General features: G+C 43.7%; 1 protein-coding gene across 1 annotated transcript in view; it reads right to left on the bottom strand.

The window, feature by feature from the left end:
• Nucleotides 1–17,024, bottom strand: part of Dnah14 (dynein axonemal heavy chain 14) — a 199,959-nt gene that overhangs the window by 43,189 nt on the left and 139,746 nt on the right. The window contains exons 55-64 of the mRNA XM_051185777.1: nucleotides 16,377–16,538; nucleotides 14,324–14,515; nucleotides 13,294–13,475; nucleotides 10,929–11,037; nucleotides 9,514–9,639; nucleotides 8,195–8,289; nucleotides 5,025–5,184; nucleotides 3,778–3,909; nucleotides 3,337–3,432; nucleotides 1,467–1,607 (exon numbers count right to left, since the gene is read on the bottom strand). Coding sequence (XP_051041734.1) covers nucleotides 1,467–1,607; nucleotides 3,337–3,432; nucleotides 3,778–3,909; nucleotides 5,025–5,184; nucleotides 8,195–8,289; nucleotides 9,514–9,639; nucleotides 10,929–11,037; nucleotides 13,294–13,475; nucleotides 14,324–14,515; nucleotides 16,377–16,538 — 1,395 coding nt within the window. The remainder of the gene's footprint in view (nucleotides 1–1,466; nucleotides 1,608–3,336; nucleotides 3,433–3,777; nucleotides 3,910–5,024; nucleotides 5,185–8,194; nucleotides 8,290–9,513; nucleotides 9,640–10,928; nucleotides 11,038–13,293; nucleotides 13,476–14,323; nucleotides 14,516–16,376; nucleotides 16,539–17,024) is intronic.

Raw genomic sequence — 17,024 nt, 5'->3', positions numbered from 1 at the left:
AGGAGCCTGACTCGGGAGCATTGCCATCAGTTCCAGGTCAGCAAGGGCGACAGAGCCCTACGATGGATTTCACTAGGGGTTTTACCACATGCCACCTAAAACTACCTGGCAATACTATTTCTTATTGAGACCAGGAGAAAAATCTCACTCGGATAAAACAAATGAATTCTGTTAGCTTCGAAACAGGAGTAAACAGACTACAAAAATCTCACCCTGCCCCTGCCAAAGAACTGTTTTCTATTTTTGGTCGTGAACCTAGCCTTTAACGGCAGAGCCATCTCTCCAGGCCATAGAACTGTTTTCTGAGAGGAAAACTAGTCCTGATAATGAGGTCAAGGCCCATTTTGGCTGCGTCCTCAGAACTGGTCTTTTAAACAGAGTCCCATCGTGTTGTTACTGATGCACAGTCTCCCCACACTCCACCATCTGCTGGATAGTCCCTTTCAACAGACACTTCATTGTGAAATTCTTACTGACACCTCACCATCCCATTAAAAAAAAAAAAAAAAGAAAGAAAAAGCCACCGAGCCAGGCATGGTGGTCATGTCTTTAGTCTTAGCAGGGAGACAGAGGCAGGTGCATCTCTGTGAGTTCAAGGCCAGGCTCTTCTTCCATAGTGAGCTCCAGGCCAGATGAAGCTACAAAGTGTGCTCGATGTCAAAACAAATAAATAAATAGATAAGAATTTCAAAAAATTGTCAGTGACTTTATGTTTAGAGGAGGAAGTTGGAGTGCAGAGAGCATCATGCGCGTGCTTGGTTGGTCACTGAGGAAAGCATGGTTAAAACAGAAAGTCACTCCTCCAGGATCTGAAGACCAGGAATAACACTGGTGCCATCCCCCACCTCCACTTAGCAGTCACCAGTCTCTTAGGGGCGTCAGTTGAGTTTTAAGGACAGCAGTCTCCCTCTGGGTTATCACAACTTTATATCACAACTATATCACTGTCCTTAAAGAGCCTTCCACGATATATTCATTTAAATAATTATAACAAACTAAAGTTATCTTGAGGATTTTGTAATGACCTTTGGGGTAGGTGAGGTGTAACTAAACCAAGATTTTAGCCAGCTTATTAGGAGTGAATTAGAAACATGTAAAAATCAGATAGATGGGATCAGAAGACCAACAGAACAAAATAAAGTTTTCGCTTTCCATTCTAATGACTGCTATTCTCTTTGGTCTCCAAACACTCAACCTGCATTGTTCCAGGCTGGGGAAGAAAAACTCACAGCATGGCAATTGAAAGCACCCCCCTCCCCTTCAGACAGAAATGTGCCGCTGTCTTAGCAACAAGAGAGAAGAGCCGTGGTTAACAAGCTGACATGATTCCTTGCTGGAGTAAGATCCCATCCAGATCTCTACAGGTGGTCGGATGCGATCTAGGAGGTGTGTGGTTGACCAGACAGAAGTGCAGGCTGATCCCATGGGAAGTAGTAAAGGAGACAAAAAGCCAAGGGAAACCATGCCTTCTCGTCTTCCAGGACGGTCAGCAGGACGGATGCGCACTGTAGGCGCTTGGTGGCCAGCTTTTTCCGATTGGCCAGTTGATGTTTTTCAGCAACGATATCTCTGTAGGATGTGTGTAAAAACTGTAAATGTTCTTCAATCTGAAAGACAATTCATTTGTCATTGAGAAAATGTCTCATTCTTACTTGGTTTACAGTTTGTCAATTCTCTTGCCTTAGCGTGTAACCACTCCCCTTTCATGTCTTAGGAAACCTTCCCACATGGATTTCATAAATCATGAGATGCACATGTGGAAGCAGCCAGTGATTCTCTCAGCCCTGAAGTGCTGTGAAAGCCGTCTGCTTCCTGCAAAAGCCCTTCTTGCAATCCTAAGCATTGGGACATATTTGTTCACAAAGATAACTAGGTCACATATAAAATTCATTCTCTAAAGAAATGGCTGAGGTGGGGGCTCACTTGCCATCTAGGATTCATATGCCTACACTTGGGCGCTTGAGGACGGAGGGTCATAAGTTCAGGGTCATCCTCAGTGATAAATACAAAAATATATTTTGTACACACACACACACACACACACACACACACACAAAATGGGCTGGAGATGTGGAGGACACTGTACTTCCTAAAGGATATTTTGATGAGGTCATGGGTAGTAAGTAAGTTCTAGGCCTGTTTCCCAGCGTTCTCTACAATTTTCAGAAGTATTTTCTACATTAGGGCCCAGATGGACAGAAGATACATATCTGAAATGGAACAAAGTCCGTAACAGGAGGACATTCCCAGAAAGGGTGTGGAGCCAATGGAGTTAACTGTAGCTCGGGCAGCAGCACAGGACCGTACTTGGGGAATACGTTGAGCAGGTTCACTGAACTAGGGTGCATTGTAGGTCTGCTTCAGGAAGAGGCCTGACACTGACTGGACAGGTGGCTGAGTGGATGAACATAGTGTATATGTATGTGTATGCGTGCATATATGCATATATGGGTGAATGGATGGACTGAAACCTGACGCAATGCAAACCTATCAGCTTTGAGAATGTACACGTCCTCCATGCAGGTCTCTGCCCAAAATGCAACACAACACTTAACAAGCTACTTTGCCGCGTGAATTATAGAATGTGGCAAATGTCAGGTTGATGACTGCTACTCTAGCTCCAGCTCCAGACATTAGAGAACTAAGCATGACTTTATGAATTAATAGAGTAATTACTATAAACAGGTGAAATGAGGAATATATGAATCCAGGTTAATACTGGTTAAACCTTTTCTTTTTCCTTTCCTTTTTCCTTCCTTTCTTCCCCTCTCTCTTTCTTTCCTTCTTTTTTTTTTTAAAGACAGCAGTGTTTCTCTGTGTAATAGTCCTGGTTGTTCTGGCATCTGCTTTGTAGACTAGGCTGGCCTCAAACTCAGAGATCCACCTGATTCTGCCTCCAGTGCTGGGTTTAAAGGCATGTGCCCTAATGCCCAGCTGATACTTTTTATAGACTGAAGTTATAAAGATCTCTTGGAGAAATGTGGTGAAATAGTATTATGTGATGACAATTAACAATATTGCTAATTATTATGTAGTATGGGTAGAGAGATTTACATATCATATTTACTTAGTCCTCACAAGTACATTCCTAACTATACTATTCTTTTTGGTAGATAAGCTCTACTGAGATAATGGCTTCTGTACACCTTGGCCTTGCAGTGCTAGGGACGGAATCTCAGGCCCACATGCTACTAGATGGTGTTCTGTCGCTGAGCCATCCCCTCATCCCTGAGGTGTTTACTGACTGTTCCCTTGGCAATGTTATGTAGTTCTTACAGGCACTGAGAACTTAACAAGTAACAAAACAAAACAGAAACCTTGCACCCCAAACCTTACCAGTTGTAACCCTCTTTGTTTTTCAGACAACCTTTGCTTTGCTATTCGGAGGACATTCTGAGCTTCAGCCACTTGCGCCTGCTTAGGACCCACCACCTTCAAGGGAGGAAAACACCCAAGGTTTAAACTGTTAGGCTTCTGGTTTAAAATGCCTTATGCATGAGAGACATTTATAGGTATCAGTGTTTAAAAAAACAGACTTTCCTGGAATTTGACATATGCACAGAAGAGATACAGTTTGTCATAGACAAAGTATTAAATCAAATAAACAGGAATGTAGCATAGCTTTCATAGAATATTCAAAAGAAGCAGCTATGGAGTTAGCATAACATATGAAAGCATATGGATTTCAGTACACATTCTTTCCATAGAGGCACTTGGGCACTGCTAAATACAAATTTCTTCCAGAACTATGACAGAGACTGAGGAGGCAAGGTGTACCTTTTGAACTTCGTGGTAGTTATTCAGAGCTATAACCCACTGACACATAGAGCAGCAAGCCACAGAGACCAGGGCAATCTTGTTGGGGTGGAAATCAGGCAAATTTAAAATCTTCTTGAGCTTCAGGAACACCTAGGGAGAATGTGTTACATGAGATGTACATTAGAATGAATCATTAATTTCTCTAAGAATGATTTTTCCACCATGGCAATTAAAGACATTACAGTTGTATCGAGGGTTCAAAGTGGCCCTAGATGGCGGAAGCCTTTCCACTAAACACCTGTTCCTGCTGCAGTGAGTTTGTTAATATTTCAAAGGAGAACATATAGTATACACAGAGGTCTCAGTGCCTGGGTGCACTTTACTGTGATAGGATGGCCTATTTGGCCTAATGGTGCCATCTAATTTATAGTCAAGTGCGCAGAATTTCCTATCTGCCTTCATGAGCTGTAAGTAGTATAAAGTCTTTCTTAGACTCGGATCCTTCCTGCTTTCTGGCTAGGCATCTCCTCTCTTGCCCAGGAACAGCACCGCTTTCCTGAATAACACAGATGCTTGTGGCTCACTCCTAACCTGACACTATTCATATGTTCTGATTACTTTGAATGTTGTTAGGTTTTTTGATCACTTTTTTTTTTAAATAAGTGACTCTTTTTAGATGTATTTAAACAAAACTATGGGACCATATTTGTTAATTATTCTTTAGAGAAAGAACTGTTACATTAATTCATGAATGAGTATCACTGCTGACGTTCTGCCCGAAACTTTATCTTCCTTGTCTGAACTCTGCTACCCAGTGGCACAGACTTTTATAACTTGCTGCTTAAGTGTGAGTGTCTGCTTGATGTTGCCCCTGTTTAATGTGAGGATTGTAGGAGAATTCTTTCATGAGGGAATGGCTCTCCTGTTCTCATCTTAGTATTTATTTAGTGCATGTGCGTGTGTGTGTGTGCAAGCACACACACATGCTCCAGGACACACATGAGGTCTGTGGATGGCTTGTGGGAGTCAGTCCTCTCCTATCATGGGGATTCTGGGGATCAAACTAATGCTGTCAGATTTGATGATGAATGCCTTTACCCCTTTATCACCTTGCTGGACCCCCTTCCTCTTTTAGCTCTTACCCCTGTTTTCCATTTTTAATTTTCGCCTGTAACTGAGAACAAATTCTAGCACTTCTGCTCGAGTCTGTGGACTGTAAATATGGGGCACATCCACCATGTACTCGGTAGCTATCGGCGTTTTACCTTATCAGGGATGCTGTCCTTGTCAAGGTTTATCAGTTTCTTTAGGAAGCCAGTTTCGGAAAGTAGCAGCCTGGCTGTTGCCCAGTTAGGCTTCTTCTGTAGAAGGATACACACAGCATTCATGACGGTCAGGACAAGGAAGGGGGGGCGTGCGTATACTCTGTAAGACAGGGTGAGCATGCTGAAAGTAAGTCAGTCTCCCTGTAAGCAATCCCAGATTACATATACAGCCTTTTAGATGCCATCTACATTAAAAAGTTAAGGTGGCCTGCAGAATAATGGGTTTCATTATGAAAGTTTCCTATGTGTGTTTTGCATTTTTCTCTTACTCTCTCCAAATACCCTTTTTATCCCCTCTTTCCCCTCCCGTTGGCTCCACCTCCTTTTCCAAATATCCCCTTTGCTTTCATACTTTATCATACACACACACACACACACACACACACACACACACACACACACACACAGAGCTAAGTCCAGATTTTTCATACAAGAGACACCTTGCATGCATACATATTTTTAACAAGCATCCTGATAAGGAGTACCAGTCAACATAGGGGCCTTTTACTTCTTGACGGCTTAAGAAAAAATGAATGTCTTTAGTACATGGATATCTTTGCTTTAGGAAGATTAAAGGCATACAATTTAAAATTTGAAAATCATCAGAGATAGAGGCTAATTCTTTTTGTTATAAAAGTACCCAATGTAGACTCGTTTTAAGTCAGGAACCTTCCTGTGTGTTTATGTGTGTGCAACGCAAGTCAGCCCTGCCCTTGAGATTTAAGGACCATCCCTGACTATCCCTATGCATACCTTGTGGCTTCTCTTATCATCTTCAAAGCACTAAGGTTACCGATAGAAAGAACTTTGGGACAGAGGGATATATTGGGGTCTGTCTACAGTTAGGATAAAAGGGTCATGACTATAACATTGTAAATCACTTTTTGTTGTGTCCCAGCCAGTTTCCAGCTACAATAGTAACTCCAAAGGGAGAATCTTTACAAATGATGCAGTATAGGCAAAGAGTGAAGGGATTGCTGGTCCACACAGTGTGATCGCCGGTCTATACAGCATGATTGCCCATCCACATAGTGTCTGTAGCTGCAAGGCAGGTGAGAGGGACCCTTCCAGTTCAAGGGTGATCCTTCGCTGATGTGGGACCGTCAGTGAGGCTGTTCAGTGTTTGCCCACTTGGGCCCTCATTGGCCATCCCAGCCGCACTGAGGGAAGTTCAGGCACATTCTGTGAGGAAGTGGCAGGACTCCAGCCACCTACTTCACTGCTCTTGATGATGCTACAAGGAACAGTGTGTCTGGGACTGTGGACAGCTAGAGAGCTGGCTTGGCGGGAAGAGTACATGCTACACTTGCAGAGGGCCTACGTTTAGTTCCCAGAACCCACTCTGAATACCTCGCAACTGCCTGGAACTTCACAGGATCCGATGCTCTGGTCTCCGTGGGAGCCTGCAAACTCAGGTGCACATATCCTGCCCCCTCAACAGATCATATTTAAAATTAATAATAAAAATCAGTGGGTATTTGAGCTATTCTGCCAGTGACATCTAGAACAAAAGCTGAGAGAACAGGACCTGCTGGGAGAAAGTCACGAGGTACAGGTTGTAAGGGGGCTATGCTGGAGAGGGTGTGGCCTCCAGTAACACCCTGAAAACCCCTTCTGACTCCCCTTCCCTTCTCCTGACTCCTCCGATAGCTCACATCCCCTGCCACCTTGGCCTTTTGCAGTTCCTTCAAACCACCGAGCACACTTCCAAGATGTTTGTGTTTTCTTCTCCTTTGCTGGAGTTTCACTCCACAGCTGTCTATCCATCCTTCTGCCAAACAGCTCTGTTCTCCCTGACATCATCATCTCACCAGGCCAGGGCCTTCTTCCCTCTGGTGGCTGCTGTGACCTCAGTGCCTAGGTCAGACCTGTCACGTGATGTGTATCCCACAGGTTGGATCAATAAGTCAATTACTAAGAGTGAAAGCTTGTGGGTGAGGGTATCAAGAATTCAGTGGTGGTCCGTCCTCTATGCCCTTGGGCTTCAGTGTTAGGCGGATAAACTTGACAACTGTGACATGCTCTGGTCTGCTGTTCCCAAACACTGAGAGGTAATAATGTGTTATAAATAAGACTAAGTTGGGGCTAGGGAGATGCTCAGTCGCTAAAGTGAGCGTGAGTTCAGATGTCGGGTACCCACGTAAGAAGCTGAGCAGCACAGGCGATGCCTGCAATTTCAGCACGTGTACGTGCAGATGAAGCTGAGGGTGGGCTTGCCCTGGACTCCCTACCCTTTGCTGAAATACTGCTGTCTTTAAAAATTTTAAACATTTATTTTATGTGTGTGGGTATTTTGCCTGCATGTATGTTTGTGCATCATGTGAGTGCCTGGGGCCCATGGAAGCCAAAAGATGGTGTCAGGTCCCCTGGACCTGGAGTTGCATATAGATATGAGCCTCTGGGTCCTCTGGAAGAGCAGCCAGTGCTTTTAACCACTGAGCCCTATCCCCAGCTCCTTAAAACACTACTTCTTAAGAACATTGGAAAACTTGCCATGTTTGGAGATAGGATACTGAGAGATTTCCATTGTTGACTTGGAAACCTCAAGTTAAAACTATCCCACCCGAAGATTAAAATCAGGATCAAAAGGTTCAAGCCTTTGTGTCCATCAATTTCATTTCTTCCAGGGCTTTGTCGGATCTTCCTCTTCAGTCCCTTTCTTCGCACACCAGGACACACTAGGGAGAAGTGCTCCCATTGCGCCCCCTTGAGGTATGTGTCAGCACTGCAGTCTCCTGTGTCCTTGACAAGTTCCAGTCACCTTGGAATGAGTGCTGGAGCGTCAAGCCTGTGTTCTAACTGCAGCTCAGATAATGCTTTACTTTACCTGTTCTAGGATGTAAAGTTTTACAGATTAGAGATGGCAATTTAGTTTATAACAAATGGCTCTCAGTTTTAGCCGGGTGGTAATTTTCCATTCTTAAAGGGCCATAAGATACTGGCATGCCTTAAAACCAATAACATATGATAAATATCACACATAATTGAGAAACTTACAGCAAGTGAATGGATACAAATTAGTTAATATAAAATTGGAAATCAGATTTTTACCACATTTTTTTTTTTGTTCTATTCAGAGGCGTTTTATCTCAAAAGAGACAATTACTCACCTTAATTCAGAAATATCACTTTTATCCAGGGCATTTAGAGCCACAATTGCCTTGTCTAAAGCAGGCAGCACACTTTTTATCTCATTGGTAGTTTTCTGCAATGAAGACACAATCCTCATTATATATGAACAAATATAATTTCATATTTAAAGTTGTTGGAATGTTGATGGGAAATGTGGTTTGACATTTTTATAGTATGAATTAGACATGCACACACTAATGGGCATATTTCTGTCATAGGCAATGTTTTATAAATGAAATGTAATGTGTTATCCAAGTCCTGATGAGAAGGTATGCATAGGGAGCAGAAACACTGGGTAGCTTTGGCCTTGTCTTTGAGACTCAATGTAGCATGAGAGATAACTTTTGAGGAGTGGTTCTGTTACAAGGGGACTGGTGATCCTGACCAACAACTGGGCATGGTGGCCTGCACCTACAGCCTTAGCACTGGAAGGCAGAGGCAGGGGAGATCTCTGTGAGTTTGAGACCAGCCTGGTCTACAGAGCAAGTTCCAGTCTAGCTAGGGCTCCGTAATGAGACCATCTCACAAAACAGAAACAACAAAAACAATGATGAGCTAGTCAGTTCTGGTAAGAACCCAGCTGAGCCAGGTGTGGGGGTGCATGCCTTTAATTCCAGCACTGAGGAGGCAGAGGAAGGTGGATCTCTGTGAGTTCAAGGCCAGCTTGTTCTATATACCAAGTTCTATGCCAGCTAGGCTTACATAGTGAGACTGTCCTAAGGAAACATTTTGAAGTTACACAGAGAACAGCTTGAAATCTATGTTGACTTTCACTGTGGTTCATAATAAGCCTTGTCCTAGGACTGACTTATACTTTGGATGATTAGCCAGTGGCTGCAGCCCTTGGGTGTAACTGGTAAACCAATCAATTTATTCCAATGTATGTGGTTGCTTTGTTGAGAAGGATTGGTTAGTAATCAGACTAGAGTTGAGCAAACTTAATCTGCTGGATCATACTGGCTCCTGCTGGGATTGTGACTGCTAGAGACAGAAGGGAAGACCCGGCTTCTCAAGTAAACGACAGAAGTGGCTCCCTGCAGATGCAGTGGCTGGAGGCAGGGCTCACATAACATGGCTCATGTTGTGTTCCAGTGCAGCCTACAGAGCTTCCTGGGACAGGCACCCTTCACCTTTGCCCCTGTGCCTCCTACTTTCCCCTAATGTCTTCCAGCGTGGAGTGGGGGTGCTCAGTACATATTTGCTGTGAGAAAACCAAAGCTGTCCATTTTTGGGCCACCACCTTCGCAGTGGGCATTCAGGGCCCTGAGCAGCTGGGATTCCCTGACCCTCAGCTCACCTGAGCGTAGTCTTCCACAATCCTTACTTCTTCAGCCACAATTTCCTCATCCTGTTTCACAAGCATCTGAACTTTTTCAACTATTTGTGAGTCTTTCCGCAGCTTTTCCATCAGGATTTCTTTTTCCTAACAAATCAGACAATTCTTAGGATGAACTTTGACACAGTTTCTTTAGAGCAGGCATTAAAGTATTTCAATGACTATATAACATATAGAAATTAGCCCGAAATCTATGTAACAGAGTAATTAGGATGGCTATCACAAAGACAACTTCATATACACCAAGAAAGATGACAAGGGGCTGGAGAGGTGGCTCAGGGGTTAAGAGCACTGGTTGCTCTTTCAGAGGACCCGGGTTCAATTCTCAGCACCTACATGGCAGCTCACAACCATCTGTAACTCCATTTACAGGGGAGTCGATGCCCTCTTCTGACTTCTACAGGCACTGCCCCCCATGTATACACACATACATGCATGCATGCAATTCACTCAGATAAAAATAACTTTATAAAAGGAATCACAAAAGTGTAACTGGAGTCACAGAAAGGGGATGTGTGTGTGTGTGTGTGTGTGTGTATTCATACATATATACACACATACATGCATACATGCACATGCAAGTGTGTGTGTGTGTGTGTGTGTGTGTGTGTGTGTGTGTGGGAATACCACAGTGGTAGAGAGCTTTTGTAGTGTGAGGCCTTAGATTTCATCTCTCAACACACACACACTCACACCCTGAAAAAAAACCCACCGGGGATAGCTTTTAAAGTAATTGACAGCCTGCAAATTAACGTGGCAGATTTCTGTTGGGACTCTTTTAAGGTAATTTTCTATAGTTAGCTGTGGTGCTGGTAAGTTTATATGTCAGTTTGATAGGTGCTGGGTCATTTGGGAAGAACAAATTTTAATGGAGAAAAAAAAAAAAAACTTCCATAGGCCTGGCCTAGAGGCAAGTCTATAGGGCATTTTGATTGGGGATTGATTTGGGAGGGTCCAGCTCTGCATGAGCACTGCCACTCATGGGCATGTGGTCCTTGGTTGTATAAGGGCTGAGCAAGCCAGGAGGAGCAAGCCAGTAAGCAGCACTCCTCCATGGCCTCTGCATCTGCTTCTGCCTTCAGGTTCCTGCCTTGCCCGAGTTCCTGCTCTGACTTCCCTCATGACTGTGATGTGGAAGCATCAGTTAGATAAACCCTTTCCTCCCCAAGCTGCTTCTAGTCATGGTATTTTATCACAGCCAAGACATAGTATCCTATTAATTGTTACAATGTAATTTTTTCAAAGTTGCACAGCGAGGTCACAGCAAAGCTCAAGTTTCAATTCATCTTTGTTGGGTAGCAGATCCCTCTGCTTTCAAACACTGTTCTGGACCCGACTATAAAACCTTTAGGAAGAGATTTAAGACTAAAAAATACCTTTGTTTTTTGTTCTATCTGAGGGCCAATAATCAGAAGTTCTTCCTGCATGTCTGTGACTAATGCAGTTGCTTCCAGAATCTTGGATAGCCCCATGTAGAAGCGATTCCTAGAGAGAAAGTAAAGCATAGGCTGACCCTCCCGTATCGGAAATGCTTTAGACCGCCAAGTGTTCCAGATGTGGGGGTGCTCTGAATTTTAGAATTTCTGGCTGAGCAACCTCGATCTGAAATCTCAACAGTCTCAAACTTTTCGAGCTTCCTATGTTAATGTTCCAAGTGCTAGATGCCAGATTAGGGGTGCTCACCTGTATAAAGAAGGAAAACACATAACCGAAGGGTAGCAAATAAAATCAGAAGCCTCTAAAGAACTACACACCATGATCAAGCAGGGTTTATATTTAAGGGTTTCAAGACCGATTCAGGATTTGAAAGTCAACTGTCATATAACCTACCCTGTATTAATAGTCTAAAGTAGGAAAGTCAGACCCAGTCAACTGAAAAATCTATCAAAACATAAGAAAATTCATGACAAAAATAAAGAGTCAGGAATTTTCTCAACTTGCTAAAGGGCATGTTACAGCAAGAAGAAAATGGACTCACTTTGGTCATATGGTGTCGGTGACAGGGTCTAGTCAGGAGTGGATAGCAGCAAACTTTCACAGGAGTGGAGTGGAAGGTCCAGCAACCTCTCTTGATTTGTTTGCAGAGAAGCTGGGCACTTTACCCTAGGCTGTCCTCACCTCGATTGAACTGCTGAACCACAAGAAATCTTAGTCTGACAGAAACTTCCAGAAGATGGGCACCTCCACTTGAGCAGGAGAGGAAGCTTCACTTCTAAACACTGTGTGCTTCTTTAGCCTGGGTTCTGACTGTCCCAACTGCTCTGCATTCAACTGATCCAGAGTCTTTCATACCCACCTGATGCTGTTAACAAAAACTCATGGAAAATTTGATCCTGAACCCACATTAGCAAAAGTGTGATGGAGGCTGCCCTTTCCTCTTCCATAAATGCCAGGCTTGGGTGTGCATGGCGATGCAGTGCACTTCTCTGTATTTCCTGCTAATCAGCTTGCACAGAGTCTGTACAGCTGCCAGTATGTCTTGTAACACCTGGGTGAGCCATGTGGCTCTGCTCCAAGCAGGGTTTCTGACTGTGATTTTGCATCTAAGTGGGGGTCATCACCACAGCTACTCTCATTCAGGGTTCCATAAGATGGCCCGAATGGATTCTGTTCAAAGGGACCTGATGGGGTGGCTTTTCCTTTTAAAGACTTGTTAGTTGGACACACAGCAGGCCTGTGACAGACTCATATTGGAGTATTTGTCTTATGATGCCTGAAAGCCACCTAGGCAAGGGTTGACTACAATGGTTCTGACCCTCAGCAAGCTCCCGTGACTCCTCCAGCATGTGAGAATTAGGAATATCTGTGAGTAGAGGTTACAAGGCTGATTCCTATCCATTTACCCTTCCTAGGAGGTTGTCATAGCATGGAGTCTCAGTGTCTTCCTGGGTTCTGGTTATATATGAGGGCTGTGGGTGTAAGCTAATAGCAGAGTGTTTGTAGAGCATGCCTAAGTCCCTGGTTTCTACCCCTAGCACTATATACAAGGTAAAAAGAGGGTGAGAAGTGTGCAAGAGCTGGAGGATGAGAGAAGGGTTGAGCAAGGCTGTCTTCCGCACATGACATGGCCACGGTCACTGCGCCTGTGGCCGCCTGCAAAAACTCATGTCAACAAGAGCAGTCAACGTCCCAGCAAGCAGCACTAATTGGAACATTATTTAAAGACAATAAGAAAAGGAGAAGGCTATGAAGTACAGTGGGAGGACGTGCTGAGGGAGGTTGGAGGGTGAAAAAGGAAAAAAGGTGGAGATGGGCGAGATCAAGGTACACTGTATGTATATATGTATGAAATTGTCAAAGAACATGGAAAAGACAGTCCAGCAACAACAGAGATCTAATTAAGTCTGAAGCCTCCTGCCTTGTGCTTTCTCTCCATATTCTCAGCCACGGCAGCCACCTATACAGTGCGTTGTGGCCGTGTGACACGAGTTCTTAGCCACAGTTCTTAGCTGTAGTCACTGGGCCTTTTCTGTGGCCATGTGACATGTGCTCTCAGGTTATCTGTGCTGCGGTCACTGGGCCATTTCTTTTGGTATTATCCCAGAAGTCCTGAGGAATGGCACCTTTAGCCACCAACTGTGTAAGCAGGCAGTGTCCACACTTCTCTCCACTGTCTGTGTAGGCGATAAACTGACTCTAACAAGAGCTGATTTCTCACTGGCAGGTCTGTTGGTCTATTTTTATAAATAAAATCACATATGTACAAAGATACATTTCTGTTTTACTTGAAGCCTTCCTTACCTTTTAATCTGCATCTCGTCCTGTCTCATCCTCAGAATGTGTGTGAATGTCTCCAGAAACTTCAAGTAGCTGCTGGGAGTGATGTAATAGTGTCTTCCAGTGTCTTCAAAGTACTTTGTGTTCAAATCTTTCATACTTTTGTGGATTTCAGCACACATTGGGGAAAACTGTCTTATTTTATCCTGGAGAACAACAATTTTTAAAAATTACAAGAGAATATAAACAGAAAAGAATGGACGGTACTGTGGCATTTCTGAGATACAGGATGACACAGGCAGGTCCTGGGTGGCACCATGATCGTGTGGAGCAACAGTGAGTGACTAATGACATGCCACATTTATTCTTGCAGCCTGGGCTCTAATTTCTACATCAATAGTCAGGGCTTGTCTTATTTAGGGTCACTACTGTTGTGATGAACCACCATGACCAATCAAGTTAGGGAGGAAAGCATTTAATTGACTTACACTTCCACATCACAGTCTACCACTGAAGGAAGTATGGACAGGAACTCAAGCAGGACAGGAACCTGAATGCAGGAGCTGATGCAGAGGCCATGGAGGAGACTGCTAATTGGCTTGCTTCCCCTGGCTTGTTCAGCATACTTTCTTATAGAACCCAGGACCACTAGCCCAGGGAATGGCATCACCTACAATGGGCTGGGCCCTCCCTCACCAATTTCGAATTAATAATTTGCCCTACAGCCTGATCTTATGGAGACATTTTAATTGAGGCTTCCCTTCCCCACTTTCGGACGAGTTGTGTCAAGTTGACATAAGACTAGCCAGCACAGGGCTCTTGGAACATTAGCAATAACATAATACTCTGGGAAATGCTCGGACAGAAGGATGGTAACAGAGGTATCCCTAGGCAGTGTAGAACCTAGGTAGCCTTGAAACAGGTGGGTAGCAGACACAACAGATGTGGAGCTTACAACTGAGCATCACACAGCTTAGCTCAGAGGTGCGGCTCAGATACAGTTTGTTCACATGCTGACCATAAGCCACGCCCTTCATCTGCTTTAGGCATTTACCTCCTTGTTCTCTACTTTCAGCTTTTCTGCCAGGTAGGAGTTGGCCACAATAAGAAGAGCCTCGTCGGGCCACTTTTGGTACCAGTCAATGGTGCAGGAGGTAATCATAGAGGGGTAGACTCTACATTTCTGGCGGAAGTTAGATCCTGCAGGGCTCATGATCATAAAAACATGCAGATTCTTAGATACCCTCTGAAATTGACAGAAATATACACATTGTTAAAATGTAATCCCTTACTTTGGAAATGATACTACATCAAAAACTCAGTTTAAAACTTGTCTCAGCTGTTTCCTACATGGATAGACTTAGAGACTAGCTCTCTCTCTCTCTCTCTCTCTCTCTCTCTCTCTCTCTCTCTCTCTCTGTGTGTGTGTGTGTGTGTGTGTGTGTGTGTGTGTTTCTGCCATCAACAGGGCTCTTGCAGGCAAACTAGGATCCCACAGAGCCCTTCTGCTTCATATAACTGGCCCCGTTATCATCAGATGATGGATCCAGTACCAACTCTCATGAAGTGGGAGGAGAGGGATGGTACTTAGACAGTGACGAGTCTGCTTCTAACCCTTCCCTGGGGTGTGTGCTTTTAGCAGTGCACAGAAACTCAAAATAAGACAGAGGTCAGATTAGTCAGACCTGAAAGAGAGCAGGGAGAGACATAGTAGGACTAGGGTCTTAAGAGTCAGTGGGTTACTGTAAGGCAATTATTAGATGATGCATAAGTCTTAAACTAACTGCCAGTTTCTTTTTTTATGATTAAGATAAATATTAATTTAATTCAAAACTTCATTCGGCAACACACCACTTTGCATATCGGGCAAGCCCCTTTGTGCCACATGCAATCAAATGTCCTGGAATGAGAGTTATGAATACAAGAACCCTGCTGAAGTTTGCCTGAACCACCTTTGCTCCCAAGACCCCATTCAGTTGCTGCTGTTGGGTTCTTGGCAGCAAGACTGGCCACAAGACTCAGGCCCTTTCCTTCTAGTTCCATGTGCCACTTTATACAAGTCCACAGAACTGGAGGGGCCTCAGTTGCAAGCATGTTTCTATTAACTCAGGGTTCAACCGGTCTACATTACTGATATCTCTAGGTAACAAGCAACTCTTTTCCAAATAAGTACTGTAAAACTGAAAAGCAGAAAGTCCGTAAGCACCCAAGCATCCTCTTATCAAGTTTGTTGTGTACCAACTGCAGTTCCGTCTCCAGGATCTGAAAGAACTATGTCCTTGTAGCATAAATAGAGCATTTGTTGAGGGAAGGTGGGTAGCCAGGTTTAATTTTCAAATTCCCTCACCCAAAAGCATGTACCCCTAAAATAAGTGAAACTCAGACCTTTCACAGCACACATTTTGGTCTGGGTTGAGCAATTATAGCTATCATTCACCTGTTGCTGGGTAACCACAGCTACAAGGCAAGAATGATCTGATCCTTGTGATATAATGATGAATCTGGTTCCTCGGTTTCTGATATTAGATATTGTCCCCTCCCGTCTGATCTGTAATAGAGGTCAGATCTTCCAGGAATGATTCCTTAGGCAAACTGTGTATTTAACTATCAGGACATCAAGGCAGACACACAAAGGCCTGGTGTCTACCAGCTGACTGGGGCTTTTGAGACCTCACTGCTGCCTTCTTCCTTGTCCTTTGGAGCCAGTTTCTTTCGATTTTTTAGGGTGTTCAAAGGGGTGAAAGAATTCTTCCTTCTCCTTACTTGATACCAACGTAACTGAAACGGAACCCTTATTAACCACGAGGGAATCTCGATGTAAAAAAAATAACCTGGAGATGAGGTTTTTATCTCCTTACGTGCAGCTGTTTTTTTCTTTTGTTTTATTTTTAGAAAAAAAATTAGTCATTCAGCCTCAGGTCTGCCAATCTTTGGGCTGTCTAGGGCATGCTGTATGTCTCTGTGTAGGAGTGCTGGATATTATTTTAGTTTTTAAAAACTCACTTTAGTTTAAAAACTAAAGAAATTATACACAAGTTGAAATTGTAAGCATGCTCTATTTTAAAGTCACCATGTTGTTTTGATAAAGTGGAGATGCAAAACAGTACCTTTTGGAATAATGCGAGTAAGTATTTCCTGTTGTCCATGAAATTGGACTGCTCAGCAAAAGCTCTAATTCTCATAATAATGGAATCCAGCTCCTCATTTTCAAACATGTTAGAAACCTTTCCTCCGTTGATAATGTAGTTCAAATCTTCCATAAATGATGCCTTAAGTGAAACATGGTTAATTAGGGATGAATAAATCATACATTCTGCTTTAAACAAACTGAGAAAGCACTGGCAATTAAGGGTAACCAAGGCCACTGACCACAAAAACCAACACTTTAGTTCAGTCTCATCATCAAGAGAAGCCTCATCTACCCACCCACCAATTCAAATATGTTGGGGAGACATATACTTGGTACTCAGTGGATGCCATGTGCCTGGGTTAGGTGCCCAGAGTGAGCCAGGCAGGAACCTGTGTGACACACCCACTGTGTCCGATCAGAAGAAAAGCTAGAAATAGCCTGGTGGAGGTATTATTATAATTTAAACAAGCCCCTCTCCCCCACTGATATTCATTTTGGCCTCTGGCCAGAGATGGCTTTTTATAAAACTGTTGATGGAATAGAACGGTGGTTTTCAAGCATGGCAGAAATGGCATCTCTCGAAACCACAAAGACAGGCTGTTTGATAAGTCTCACACAGGTCATA

The sequence above is a fragment of the Phodopus roborovskii genome, unplaced genomic scaffold (assembly GCF_943737965.1).
Source record: "Phodopus roborovskii unplaced genomic scaffold, PHOROB, whole genome shotgun sequence".
NCBI lineage: Eukaryota > Metazoa > Chordata > Mammalia > Rodentia > Cricetidae > Phodopus > Phodopus roborovskii.
The sequence above is the reverse complement of the archived record's forward strand: the minus strand, read 5'-3'. Positions and strand labels throughout refer to the sequence as shown.